The sequence below is a fragment of the Nematolebias whitei genome, chromosome 11 (assembly GCF_014905685.2).
Source record: "Nematolebias whitei isolate Nwh7 chromosome 11, NemWhi1, whole genome shotgun sequence".
In the NCBI taxonomy this organism is placed as follows: Eukaryota; Metazoa; Chordata; class Actinopteri; order Cyprinodontiformes; family Rivulidae; genus Nematolebias; species Nematolebias whitei.
Window position 1 is genome coordinate 37,201,562 of NC_056508.1, and position 14,766 is coordinate 37,216,327.

The following is a 14,766-nucleotide window of genomic DNA, read 5'->3' on the forward strand; positions in this document are numbered from 1 at the left end:
ATCAGGAAAGAGGAACGCTGCGCATTTCTTCAAAATTAACAAGATAAGCACCTAAAACAATTATGTGTTTGCTCGACATCATTGCAAAGCTGTGTCTCAGTTGAACTTTTACTTAATAAATTCACTTCATTGGTCAAATTAGCTGCATTTCACCGGGGTGGCGCAGCGAAATGAAGCTGATTTGACAATTGCTCCAGGAATGATCCTGGAGCTGGATGAAGGTGGCTTAGTATGGCAAGCCAATTATGCAATTAATATCCACTTTTACCTATTACATGACACAACAGCATGCCATACTACCCGAGTGCCATCTAGCGGCTGAAAATGGTAGTAGCCTTCCGGATCGAAGGCGAAATGTTTCAGCACAAAAAAAGAAACTGTCCAGTTGACCTGACTGAAAAATGTTGGATTTTATACCTGAATTATTGAGCATGGACTTTGTTGGTAGTATTCAATATTTTCAATGTCAAAATGAATGAAAACGGTCATATCTCATCCAAAAATTTGTTTATAAAAATGGGAAAAAAATCCATAAATAAGTCGCTTTGGTGTATAAGTAGCAGGGTGTGCAAATTATGCAAAAAAAAAAAGGTGACTTATAGGCTGAAAAATATGGTAATAATGGGGTTTGTGTGGAAAACAGCTTTGTACAATCTAAGTTGCAATCAAAGCTTGACTAAATCAGAAGATAATTATTCCCTGAGGAAAATCACTGATGCGGACACACTCTCAGGAGTAGATGTTTTGTTCTGCTTCTCTATAAAAGCAGATTATTAATTCAGCGGGAAAGCCTCAAAAAGCAACATTGTTGGACAAAAGCTAGACTCTAAAAATATTATTGTTCATTGTAACAAAAAATATGTTTAAATCCAGTGTTCACTTTAAATCCAGTAAAGGCTTTGGCTTGCTATGACATGGTTTTAAAATGAAGTCGAGCTAAAATTTATTGGCTGCTCGAACAGTATCGTGATGGTTTTGTAACAAACTGTGCGGGCAGTTATCCGCTAAAAAACGTGGTGTAAACGTCTCTGTGAAGACTTAAACACCAGCTGGGGATTGTGTTCATCTCCTGCACAGAAACTATCATAGGTTTGGCTTTCTTTCAATCAACCAGAATTTCTTGTCCCGCTTCCCAACCAGAGGATTTTGGAGCTTACAGGACGTACGGCCGCGTCTTAAATTAATTAAGTTTCTTCACTTTCAGTGTCTGGGCATCCTTCTGTCTTCAAGCAGCCACTGAAGATTAATGTTTGTATGAAAATGTAGATTTAATGTTTTTGAAATGACCATAATTCCTTTTACATGTTTATTTTATTTTTTCTCACATGAGCAAATAATTCCCAGACATCATAACTACCGTAATTCTTTTCTGTCATGATGCTTTCCAGCTAAGAACAATTTGAAAGAAGTCAATCATTTTAGAAATTGTATTAATTAGTAGAGAAATTAAAACAAAATCTAAAATAACACTAAAATAAATAAACAAAATAAACCCAAATCTAAACCTTTAGACCAGGGGTGTCCAAAGTGCGGCTCGGGGGCCATTTATGGCCCTTGGAGTGATATTGTGCGGCCCACATTTGCAGTTTAAGCATGGTGTAATTTTGGCCCGTGAGCTTTAGAGATTGATGCAGATGTAGACCTTTTGCAAATTTAATGGGGATAATTTTTATATAATTTTTTGGTTTAACAGCAAAACAGATAAATAATTAAAAAAAAATCTCAAAATGGGCAGTTTTGAGTTTAATACAATCCTTTGGCAATAAATCAATAAAGCCAAATAAATTCACTGTGAAAATGACTGTGAAAAATCACATCACGTTGCTGCTGCTTTGTTTCATGTTGATGTGTTCATGCGTGTTCATCTGCTCACACAGACTCATGTTCGTGCTGTTATTCGACGTAATGTTTTTATGCTATTAGTGTTTAGTGTATATTTAGTTGATGTTTTTCTTAGTTCATATCTTAGATCTTATTACTGTTTTTCTTTTACATTTTATTGTTGGATGCAAGTGTGACCCTGTGTACATAATTTTGTTCCACCACATGTACCACATGGGGTGCGAATGACAAATAAAGAACCTCGAATCCTTGAAATTAAATTTTAAATTAATTAATAAAAGGTTAATGTTTATGAGGCTTTTAATGTTTTGAATTACAACAATTTAGAACACCTACTCCACCAAAAATATTCAATTTTCCTCCCACAGATCAAAAACATGCATGTTAGGCCAAAGTCCATGCTCAATAATCCAGGTATAAAATCCAACAATGTGTGTTTTGAACCAGTTTGTCATGACTGTTGACGAGGGAGAGGGCGGGCACTGGAGGAGGGGGCATGCCAAAGAGACAATTTTAGCACCAACATAACTGTTTTTTTTCCACTTTGGAGTAAGCTGTTGGGGGGAGAATCAGTTTTGTTTGGTGTTTCCTCATACTGATGAAACCTTCTGGATGGAAGGTGAAACGTCTCAGTGCAAAAAATAAACTGTCCAAATGACCTGACTGAAAATTGTTGCATGCATGTTAGGCTAATTGGTAACTCTAAATTGTCCCTAGGTGTGAGTGAGAGAGTGAATGGTTGTTTGTCTCGTTTGTCTCTATGTGTCCTTGTGATGGACTGGAGACCTGTCCAGGGTGGATCCCGCCTCTTGCACAGTGACTTCTGGATTTGGGCACCAGTGACCCCTGTGACCTGGAAAGGAAGAAGTGGGTAAAAGATAATGGATGGATGAATGGATTGTCCTTTCTCTAACGTATTGTTTACATTGAGTAAAAGAAAAAAAATCACAAAAAATATATGTACTTTTTTTATTATATATATATATATATATATATATATATATATATATATATATATATATATATATATATATTCGGGATGCACAATATTGGATTTTTGGCCGATATCCGATATGCCGATATGTTAAAAGTCACTTGGCCGATAACCGATGCTGATACCGATACTGTATATATGTTCATTTGTCAGAATATACCTCTCTTATTTAGGCTTATTTGCTACAAAAATTGTGCAATAGCTGTAAGAGCTGGTGACATGTATTCAGTAACAGCTGTATGATATGCATATCACTTTGACTTATATAAAATGAAAAGTGTTAAATGTTATTTATTAGCATTAGTCACCTGCGATGCTGTCTCACTTGTGGAGGCTTGTTCCAGGTTCCTAGCTGCAGCGTGGGTTCCTCTGCACTCCTGTGCATGAAGGACAGCCTGTTTACGTTCAAAGTTTTAGTCTATCCATTGTGCTGTAAGACTAATCATGCTAACGGGGCTAACACAACGTCCAAATGTCTGTGGTAAAACTCACCGAAGCGCTATCGGCTATTAGCTTCTCAATGACGTTGGAAATGACGGCTTGTAACTCGGGTAAGGCTACGTCAGAAAAATATCTCAGACTGGGGACGATGTAGCGAGGCTCAACGTAGTCCATAAATCTTCGGAATCCAACATATTCACCAACGAAAAATAAACTTTCACACCGCCGACATCTTGAATTTTACTCTCTGCCGTGAGGCGCCCGTGACATCATCATGTTGTGCTGCCGCTGCAGGCAAAAACTTTTATATCGGCGAGTTATTTTAATGGAATGGCCGATGTCCGATATTGAATTTTAACCCTAATATCGCCCGATACCGATACCATGCCCATAATATTGTGCATCCCTAATATATATAACTATTTAACTGTATATATTCAGGTTTTTGTGGCTCGTGACTCCTTTCATCTTAAAGGTTTTGGCGCACATATGAAAATGTTTGGACACTCCTGCTTTAGACTAAAATAAACCTAATGTTTTTTCTCTCTCCAGATTAATTATCTTCAATGTTTGAAAAAAAGACTTAAAACAACAAAAGAGACTCCGATTGTTGCATTTTGTAACTGCAAGCTGGCACTGAAACATTCGGTCATATTTGTCTGTTCAAAGATGTTTGATGACCCTGTGGATGAGGCAGTTTTGATCAAAACCTACAGTACAAACACACATATTGTAAAAAAAAATGAAGGGAAAGCACTAAAAGTGTCTTCCAGTAAAACTGTCTGGAATAATTTATTTTAAAATTTTAAAATTTGCAACCCTTCACTGGCTTTACTGTAATACATGTTCTGGAAATATATTTAATACCCAAGTGGTCAGCTTTCTTCCAGAAAGGTAAAAATGCCAAACTATTGACCGAGTCGTTGATAAATCCGAACGAAAAGTGACATTTTCATTATCTATAAAGTTTGATATTTAACCGAACCGGTAAGATGCACTTGAGCCAGTTGTCTCGAGTTTCCCCTGACTTGATTTCTTCGAGTCTCATCTTCTGCCCACACACACGAGACAATCCTGGTCTCCATGGAAACGCTCTTCCTTACTACAAGCACAGAGCGAACAGTCAACACTGATCAGAGATACAGGAAACGAAAACAGTGTGCATCCTCAGAACATATCTTTGGCATAATTTACATGAACTATTTATCCTCCAAGAGAACGTGCAGGTTTATGTCCATCCAGGAATCTTCTGGAGGTTGAGAAGAATTAAGGCTTTAGTAGTATTATATAACATGATGTCATACAGGATGTATCAATCTCCTTGTGAGATATATAACAGGCACAGAAGTAAAAACACACATTTCCCTGCTTCTTGTTAAATCTACTCTGCATGAAGAAGAAGAGAGGAAGTTACACGAGCATTCGTTCAATTCTTAAATTGGGAGATTAAATTTGAAACTACTTTTACAAACAAAATAAAACAATGGACTAAAAATATTTGGTGCTGTCAGACAAATGACGAGAATAAGAGCGTTTAACAGGTTGAGTTGTTCTTTCTTCAGCAATTGGTTTACATATTGAATTTTATGTAACAAAACAAAGCAAACAAAATTAGTTGTGATTATTTTTTTCTCCGTTACTCTGACCTCATCATGTTTCCACATCAAGCTATTAAAGTGAAGCAGGTGCAGAAGGGTTTAGTTTGAACATATCAGGTCATTTCTGCTGCGTTTTGTCTGTATAATGAAATATTTTAGGGATTTTATTTTTCTCTTTGGGTTTAGTCATTTGTTTGCTTCTCCTGCATCTATATGTGGAGGCAAATCCCCAGGATTCATGCAGCATTGCTTTTGATTCTGGTTTGAGCTTGTCTGTGCAGCACTTGGGTCAGTTTAGTATTTGATAAATGTGCTCTTTCTTATTTAACTCATAGGCAGGTTTTTTTTTTTTTTAAAGCTCTGTAACTTTTATTAATATTTCAAGTGCATAAACATTCAATCTTGGGCTGGACTTGCTCAAAAAGCAAATATTGTTTTTGTTCACTGATGTAAGAGTTAAATATGTTTGAATGAACACTGTGCCTCAACACAATGAAGACTAAATGGTGAATTAAACGGATAAATATTTTTACAAACCATCTTAAAGTTTACTTATATGCACCTAAGAAACATCTTAATGTTGTTTTTTATTCAATATTAAAATATTTCATGTTTAAATATACTTCATGATGACATGATACCACTCTTTTTGCCTCCATTGTTCTTGTATTAAAGTATATTCTTCACACACGTCCTTGTTGGTTATCAGCTTTTCTATGAGTCCACAATTAAATATTACAACTTGAACCAGATTTTCTGAAGGAGTGACATCAATGACAGCCATTACTTCCCTGACCTGACAACATACTGCAGCTAACTCAGGGACCCAGACATACATGACACAAGTACACGCCACAAGCTGCTCACCGGCAGAAGAGCAGGCGTTACAGAGTTACGTAAACAATGAGAGGTGAGCACTAATGTTAAAATGCACGGAGGCAGGCAGGTGATGAAGACTCTTATCTGTGACAAACACCTCTGAATTATTGCACTTGTTATTTTTAACAGGTCACCACTACAATACTCACTTTACACGAGTCAACATTTAACAGTCAACAACATAAATCAATTTTTATTCAGCTTCTGAGTCGACCATCGAAAGGATCCGGACTATAAAAGGACAGAATCAGGGATTTGAATCTAAAACATTTCATTTAATCTTACCTCTGTGAACTGTTTCAGAGTATCCAACATTTTTCAGTCAGGTCATCTGGACAGTTTCTTTTTTTTGTGCTGAAACGTTTCGCCTTCGGTCCAGAAGGCTTCATCAGTCAAGGAAACACACAATAAAACTGATTCTTACTCCAAAGTGGAACAAACCAGTTCTGCTTGTGATAAGATGGTCTCTTTGGTACGCCCCCTCCTCCATTGCCAGCCCTCTTCCTTGTTGGCAGGATTGTATACCTGGATTATTGAGCATGGACTTTGTTGTTTTCAACCAGTTTGACAAGACTGTAAGAAGTAAGAAGAAGTGTTTGCGACTAAGAATAGTTTATGCAGCTGAAGTGTCCAAAGAGCCCTTATACAGGTACAAGGACCCAATGCTTCTAACCCATTTGTCTGAAGAGATGTTCTCTGCTCTGCTGATACAAATCTGCTGTAGCTGTCAAATTATGAAGAAACATAAAAAAACAAAAAGAAGAGTCAGACAAGCCTGAAAATATAAAAATATCCATCTAAAATCAGAATCAGACTGCAGCATCAATGATTATTAATCCAAATCATAAAATTCACGTTTTTTAAATGAGTGTGTGTGTGTGTTTAAATCAGCAGTAGCAGACGTATCTGCAATCATCTAACTCTGTAGTTGATTTGTTGCTTTTCTGAAGTGTGTTCGGAGTTTGTGCATCGTTGTCGCTCTGTGTGGGAGTGAAGTCAGAGAGTGCACGTTACTGATGTCATCAGTGTCTTTCTGTTACTGTGGTCTCTTTGTGCCCGCTGTCCACTGTCTGTTTGTGTGTTTCTGTCATGATTCCAGCTTGATGGTTCCTAAATCCTGTCTGCTGCACTGACCAAACAAGGAGAGAAACAGGCAGTTTGTGTGTGGGAGAGACAAAAAGATAGATGGGAATGGAGAACGGGAAAACTTACATTAAGATGGAACATTTGAGGAAAAATTAACAGGACATGTATAAATGAAGAGTTTTATTTTTGACCCAATTTTAGTGTTGTAGTACCATCATTTGAAAATATTTTTTAACTACTGATTCAAAAGAAGAAAGATTGTTTAATTATAGTTCCTGTAAATATAAAAATTAATCACTGTGCAGTGTGTATGTACGGCGATACTAAGATAGTGTATTTTTTAAGGTTGATGTGATTTTGTTTTTCACAACAACTTCTAAATGATAACGTTCAGCTTTCACAGAACACACAGTTTTATTCTGTAAAATTAAAAATGCATTTCAATGGGTTTTCTCTGAAATCAGTAACTGTAAATAAAATAAAATAAAAACTAATCCTAAAAACGTTGATGCTTTTTGTCATTGTTGACATTCCTTGACAATAGATTATATCGTGGAGAAATGTGCGTTCACTTAATCTGATAGACATGTGATGTCATAAAAACATATTTTATTATTTCCAGACAAAATTGTGAATACATTCATGATAGATGGCTGTGATTACTTGTAACATTTTTCTGCATGCACAATGAATGCAGCTGAGCCCTGCATCAGGGTTGCCAGATAAATTTAAAATGTCTTATTTACCTCCTCCTTTTCTGTACACATGTTCAACAAACAACACCCACCTCATCTTTGAATATCTTTACTCAGCACATATGACAGTTTAGGTCAAAATACTATCAATCATCATTTCTTATCTGGCAACCCGATTATATGGAAACTGACATGGAAACTACAGTGTTTTTGTGTAAACCTGTTCATTTTTTGTTTATTAACCCCAATAAATATAGCAAAAACACTGGCATTTCCAGAGATTGTTCTTGTGTAAACGGGGCCTTATTGGTCATTTTAAAAGTAGCTCGCATGCTGAAAAAGTGTGGGCACCCTTGCTCTAGGTCAACGCGACTATACAGCTTATTCTGAAAACTGGTATTTTTACATCTTGGCGTTTTTTCTGGAGTCAACCAACCGTCAAGTCAAAGTCAAAATCAACAACTTTTAAACATGGTTTATGTCATTTGTAAAGGATTGACATCAGTTTTGTTCTATTTAAATTTAGCCGTGTTTTAGACTTTGGTGTAGCTGTAGGGTCCCTGTCCTGCTGCACACATTTCAACTGATTCAGTGAGGATTTAGTTCATGCTGAAGATTTCTGAAGTCATACATTTTCTTTATTTCATGCATTTTGTGCAGCACATCCAGCATACTTAAAGGCATTCTTTAAAACTTTGTTTAACCAGGGGAGACTCATTGAGATCTAAGATCATTTTTCTTACAAGAACGTCCCGGTGAAGTAATGCTCTAACTTTACTCCTTCCAACATACATGTAGCTGTAATGTGTCAAGAGTTGTGTTAGTTTAATTAAAAAACAAACGAACAAACAAACAAAAAACTTGCTTCTGTTGGATTTTTTTTTTTTTGTTCACATGCTTTAGCTGCAAACATAATGGTCACTTTTGGAGCTTTAGCTTCAATTCTCCATCTTTAAATCATACTTTAAACATACATTCTTCCTTTTGCTTGCTCTCATTTCGTTTGTTCCTTCAAACTCAATTAAAGGCAGCCGCCTCGCTGATATTCGTGCTCCATCACTAAGCTTTGCTGCTGTATTTGTGCACAACGACAAGTGTATCTAAAGTTTTTGTATCAAAAATATGATTAACTGTCAGTGCTGGCTGTAAACATTGGATGAATGTTTAATATTAGTATAAATTCTCAGGAAGGAAATCTAAAAGGAACACAAAATCCATATATGCTGTTTCTGAGAAGGGGAATATATATAGAGAGACAGTTGTCATGACAACCACAACAGGCAGGGGTGTGCAAAAGGTTACATCCAAAACCTGTCCAAAGATCCAAAAATACACAAGGAGAATACAAGTTAAAAAACAAACTGAAAAAGAATCTGAGCAGAAATACGAAGGAGAGGTTTTTATTAAAGAGATGAGTTTGACCGGATTGAACCCAGACGTCCAAAAACTAAACAAGCAGAGACAGAAAACTAACTGCAGCTCATAAAGATACAATATTTGAATTTAATCAGGAAGAGGAAAACAAAACTTTGATAATTAAAATAATGAAAGTGGTAATTTAGTCAACCAATTCATTCAAGACATTTTATCTGTTCTTTTTTGATAAATCCTATAGTTATACTTGTTATGCTGCCTTAAGCTTAGACTACTGGAGGACAAACTGACCTAATTTCCTTAAATGAATTGTTAAAATTGAACAGTTTTCATTTGATACTATTTTTATCTTAACATGTGATTCTTGACCTGCCATTGTGTATCTGTTCCTCTCAGACCCAACCGGTTGAAGCAGATGGCTTCTTGTCCTGAGCCTGGTTCTGCTAAAGGTTTCTTCCTCATGAGGGAGTTTTTTCTTTCCACTGTCGCCTTCATGCTTGCTCAAGATGAGAGTCTGTGATGGAGTTAATCTAAAAGCAGTCTGCTCCTCAGATAAATAATGTTAAATTATTACTTTTTCAATATATAAATGTTTCTGTTCAGTGCCCTGAAATGACTTCTGTTGTGACTTGGCGCTGTATAAATACATTTAATTGAACTGTTTCTTTAGTTCCTGTGTTTCATGTTTCTTTGGCAACTGCACATCTATCTTAACATTTATTCATCAAACTTTGACCGTCTGTGTTTTGTTAACGTTTCTTTTTCACGTTCACTTCCAGTTTTTAGAGAGCATGTCCCTTCGATGAGCCATATACGTAATATTCAGCTTTCTGAGTACATCTGCGGACAGAATATTTCAATTATGGCATAACTAAAGTGTCTCACAATTTATTTTCATTATAAAAGTTGTTTGTGACAAGTTGTTCCTGGTCAAAACAAATCAAATCTAAAGCACTGAATAAAATAAATCATTGTTCCCTGTTATTATAATTAAGAAGAATATATATATGTTGTTTGGTTTAATTTTATTCAGTACCTAATAATTATTATGCTTTTTGATTCCCAAAGTATAAACTTTAGCCAGCTGCTTTAATATTTTTTAATTTGTTTAACTTCACCTCTGACCTTTTTTCTTTCTTGCATATTTTTCTCTCTCTCTCTGCAGGAAACGGTAGAATATGCCTTCCTGATCATTTTTACAATAGAAACATTTCTGAAGATTATTGCCTATGGCCTGGTCATGCACCAAAACTCCTACGTCAGAAATGGGTGGAACATGTTGGACTTCGTCATCGTCATAGTGGGGTAAATCCAAGATAAAAAAAAATGTTTTCAGATTAAATGATCTGTACCATATTTGTCGGACTATAAGGCACACTTAAAATCCTTTAATTTTCTCAAAAATCAACTTATAATCAGGCGCACCTTATGTATTAATGGTTGCACTTACTGACCTCGAACTGATTTTATGTGGTTTTTGTGAATAAGTTGAATAAAGTTTGACTTATTTGACAGATTTGTTTTGCTTAATGCGCCTTATAATCTGAAAAATACGGTAATCCATTTCTTCATTATCACTTTTTACACCTATGATGTTATTGTCAGAGCATCTTTACTCAGGACTGAGATTAACAAAGTTTAAATCAGTCTTACTTTAATAAAAAGATCGATTGTTTATCATGCTCAGGCCAGATGGCAGTGATGTCTGTGCACATGTACAAACACAGTGTCCACACACACACGTGTATAAAGTGACAGTTTATCTGTGGTACACCTGGTCCCTGCAGGACTTCAATGTAAACTGAGATGAGACGTGAAACACTAAAGGTAAATATATACAGTATTGACAGAGGATACATACAGTAAACTATTCATAATCACACTGACTCTCTCCCACAGGTGGGGGCTCACAGAACCAAGTACAAAGAAGACTCTTTGTTTTGTTCTGAGCTCTTTTTGACTTATTTGCTTTAATGTTTTTGCTGTGTTTTTTGGACAAACCCGTCACTGTTCTCATTTTTGCTTTTTCCTTTCCTTTGCCTGTCGTTTTGTGCCAATATATAAGCATTGAGGCAGCTGAACGCTTGCAGTTTTTACTCAATCACAGTTTAAGTTTCATGGTTTTTACAGATTTTTCCACCTAACTGACAATTAATGATGTGATGGACTAATTATTGAACTGTTTAAATGTTTCTAATGTTTTGCAAATGTACTATTTTTACTCCCACAATTCTTTTTGGTACATGCACAAGTTACATGTCAAATTATATACAGTAGTCCCTCGCTACTTCACGGTTCGTTTTTTGCGGACTCGCTCTATCATGGTTTTTCAAAATATGATTGGACATGACACACAATTGGCTGACTGATAGATGAGCCGCACAATTGGCATTAAATGTTTATTTAAAATAAATTTAGCACCTGCTGCACCTTTCTGCAGCCCACACTGCAGGATAAGCTTCCTGCTGCAGCTGATCAGCTGTTTGCCGTGAAGAGCTGAGAAGTGGGCGTGGCCGAGAGCGCTTGCAGGTGGCTGAGAGCAGCGGAGGCAGAGAGCTGAAATCATGACTTTCTGTGCTTTTTTAGAGCATTTAGAGTTTAACATTTAGAATGTTGCAATAGTGTGTGAAGTGTTTAAAACACCTTAATATAGGCCTATAATAAACTACTTACTGCTTGTACTACTATACTTACTTTGTGGTTTTTCACTTATCGTGGGGCTTCAGGGTACGGATCCCCTGCAATAAATGAGGGATTACTCTACTGTACATATCTCTTCTCTAACCCAGTCTCTAACAGTGTGTTTACTGATTTAGGACTTAAGGTTTTCTCTCTAATTTACCCAGAATGCAAAGTACTCACCCAATCTTCCATAGCATCCAGCTACATTTGTGCTCACAATATTCTCTTCAAAACTGGAAGTGAACACGTGCCATATTGTGTCAAGGGCCGGTTTTTGGTTTCTTAATAAGCCAGACACAGGAGTGCAAAAACAAGAACAGTTTTTATTAATTGGTCTACTGGTTGCTGGAGTCAGGGTCCAAGGCAGGAGTCCAATCTTAAAAGACAGAGAGGTTAGTGACTTTGCTGAGGACGAGGGGATCCTGTGATTATAGTAAAAGTCACTAACCTTCTCAGTCTGTACATGGCAGGTGAAATCCAGAGGCGTGGTCCGATGGTCATAGCAGGGGTCAAGCACGTTGAAGCAGAGAAGCAAGAACAGGGCTGAGTCGTGATCCACAAGAGTAGTCAAGGGAGAACAAGAGTCGTTACTGTGGTCAGATATGCAGACAAATCCAGAAAGGGGCAAGGCAAGGACACAAAGCTATGGAACAAGATACTATGATTAAAGGCTTCACTATCAGGAACCATGAGTGGTGTAATAATTTGGCACTGGTGGAGCGTGAGAATGGAGCTTATAAAGGGTGCAGAGCAGGTGAACTAGTAGAGCTGAACAGGTGAGTGGAATCAGGGCTGATTGCTGTGGTAAACAGGGGAGGCGTGGCATGGCTTGGAAGGAGTGGGCTTGAGCTGGAGATGGGTGACAGGCATTACAAAACTATGGCATGAGGGGCTAAAACGATACCAGGAGGGAGTGAGTGTGAGACAGGGGCCGATGGGGGGTCAACGGGGGCCGCTGACAATGACATGTATATTATATATAAACCACTGAAGGCACTTAAAATTAATTTGTGATTATCAGAGGCTTCCATTGCTCACGGTTCAACTTTGTTTTTTTTTTTACATGATTCAACTTATACTTGTTACAACATGACTGTTTGTTTGAGGCTTGTTTCCTGTCTGAGTTTCTGTCTGCCTCTCATTAACTTGGCAGCCAGAGAGTGACAGACACATGTGTAGTTACCATGGTGACCATAAAAAGCCACTGGCAGCAGCTTTGACATTTATTATGATCTTGGTTCTCTTTACACCTCTTGTACAATTCATGTAGTTTTTTTTTTCCCTTTAGATTTTTACAAAGTTGAGTTGGATTTTTGGTGCGCTGGCACCCATCAACATTTCTTAAGAATATTTTTGTTTTGTAGGCTCATTTTCTTGTCTCTTATTTCCAGGCTGTTTAGTGTGGTTCTGGAGATGATAACCAAAGATGCTGACTCTGGGGGCCAGTCGGGAGGCAAACCGGGAGGATTTGACGTAAAGGCCCTCAGAGCCTTTCGCGTCCTGCGGCCCCTTCGCCTTGTTTCTGGAGTTCCCAGTGAGTTGATGCAGAAAATCTCCCTGCAATCTAAAGCTAATTTTAAAGTGGGGGACACCCTGGACAGGTCTCCAATCCATCACAGGGACACAGAGACAAATGAGACAAACGACCATTCACTCTCTCACTCACACCCAGAGACAATTTAGAGTTACCAATCAGCCTAACATGCATGTTTTTGGTCTGTGGGAGGAAACCGGAGTACCCAGAGAAAACCCACACATGCACGGAGAGAACATGCAAACTCCACCCAGAAAGGTCCCGGGCTGGGCTTCAATCCGACAACCTTTTTGCTGAGAGGCAACAGCGCTCAGCCACCGTGCCACCTGAACTAACAACAAAAGCAAAATAAATGACCAATCATGCTTTTCTTTTTACACCTCTTTAATTACAAACTGGAAGAACAAATGGTCTGTAAACCAATTATCGGTACATGCCTGTCCATGGACAGGAAACACAAAAACTGAAGGCTTAGTGGGGACAAAACATTAATTTGTAGAAGAAATTGAGCTCCAGCCATTTTTAATTTTATGGAAATTATAAAATTACCGTTATGTTGGCCAGAGTTCAGAAGAGATGTTGATTCTCCAGTGGTTCCCCGAGGAACACCATCCTGCCTGGTTTAGTGGCTTCTCTGCTCCAAAACACCTGATTTGAATGAACGGGTGATTAACAGGCTCCTGCAGAACTTGGGGAAATAATTAAATCACTGAATTAGGTGTGTTAAAGCAGAGAAACAACTAAAATATGCAGGATGGTGTTCCTCAGGGACCAGGGTTGGGAACCACTGGATCCTTTGGAACCTACCAAACACAGCAACAAATGTGTCTTATGTGTCCTCTATCCCATTTGTTGACCTCACTTCTCAAATATTTGTGAAGCAATGTTACGTTCAAGTAGTGTTCAAAATGAGGCAACCCTCGTCCCTTCTCTATTCAGTGAACATTTACTGGTCAGTCAGAACCTAACCCAGTCTAGGCTTACAGCTCCATGGGTCTTTGTTGCTTTTAATAACAATATTTTCACTTTTGACTAAATCAGAGTCAGTTCTTTCCCCCTCCATTATATTTTCTCCATCCCTGCATTTATTTGGTAATGTTGAGTTCTTTAAAAATGTAAACAATCATAAATATTTCATTCAGGAAGCATCTGTACACTTCCACTGTTCACCGAGGAGATGGAGCTCTCTTCTCTGTTTCTGTTTCCTCTGAACGTTTGACCTCGCAGATACACAGGCCCTAATGTGTGTGCATTATTTGTGTTGCCATGGTGACGCATCATTTGTCACTCTCAGTCAGGGAAGATGAAGTTCTACTGAAAATGCCTTTTCACATTTATTTTGTGGGTTAGTTAGAGCAGTTAAATTAAGAGGGCAGTTTCTGAGCTTCTGTTCAGTTGTATTATGAGGTGTTTGGGTCCTTAAAGCCACCATGACAACTGATAGATCTGTGTGTTTTATGTGTGTACAGCTGTGTAGAGTTGTTTAAATGCTATCTGCCAATTAGATAATTATAAGTACATCCAGTAGCAGGCTTGTAATGTCATTAGAACTCAACAATAGTTTTTGGAATTAATTGAATGCCATGTTAGTTCTTTAATTATTATCATAACTAGGAGCTTAAATTTCCTTTGACCCTGACT

The 14,766-nt window shown here is 37.5% G+C and overlaps 1 protein-coding gene across 1 annotated transcript in view; it reads left to right on the forward strand.

Moving 5' to 3' along the window:
* cacna1db (calcium channel, voltage-dependent, L type, alpha 1D subunit, b) overlaps positions 1 to 14,766 on the forward strand; it is an 88,639-nt gene that overhangs the window by 26,181 nt on the left and 47,692 nt on the right. Inside the window, exons 3-4 of the mRNA XM_037684954.1 lie at positions 10,075 to 10,214; positions 12,983 to 13,125. Of these exons, the coding sequence (XP_037540882.1) occupies positions 10,075 to 10,214; positions 12,983 to 13,125 (283 nt within the window). The remainder of the gene's footprint in view (positions 1 to 10,074; positions 10,215 to 12,982; positions 13,126 to 14,766) is intronic.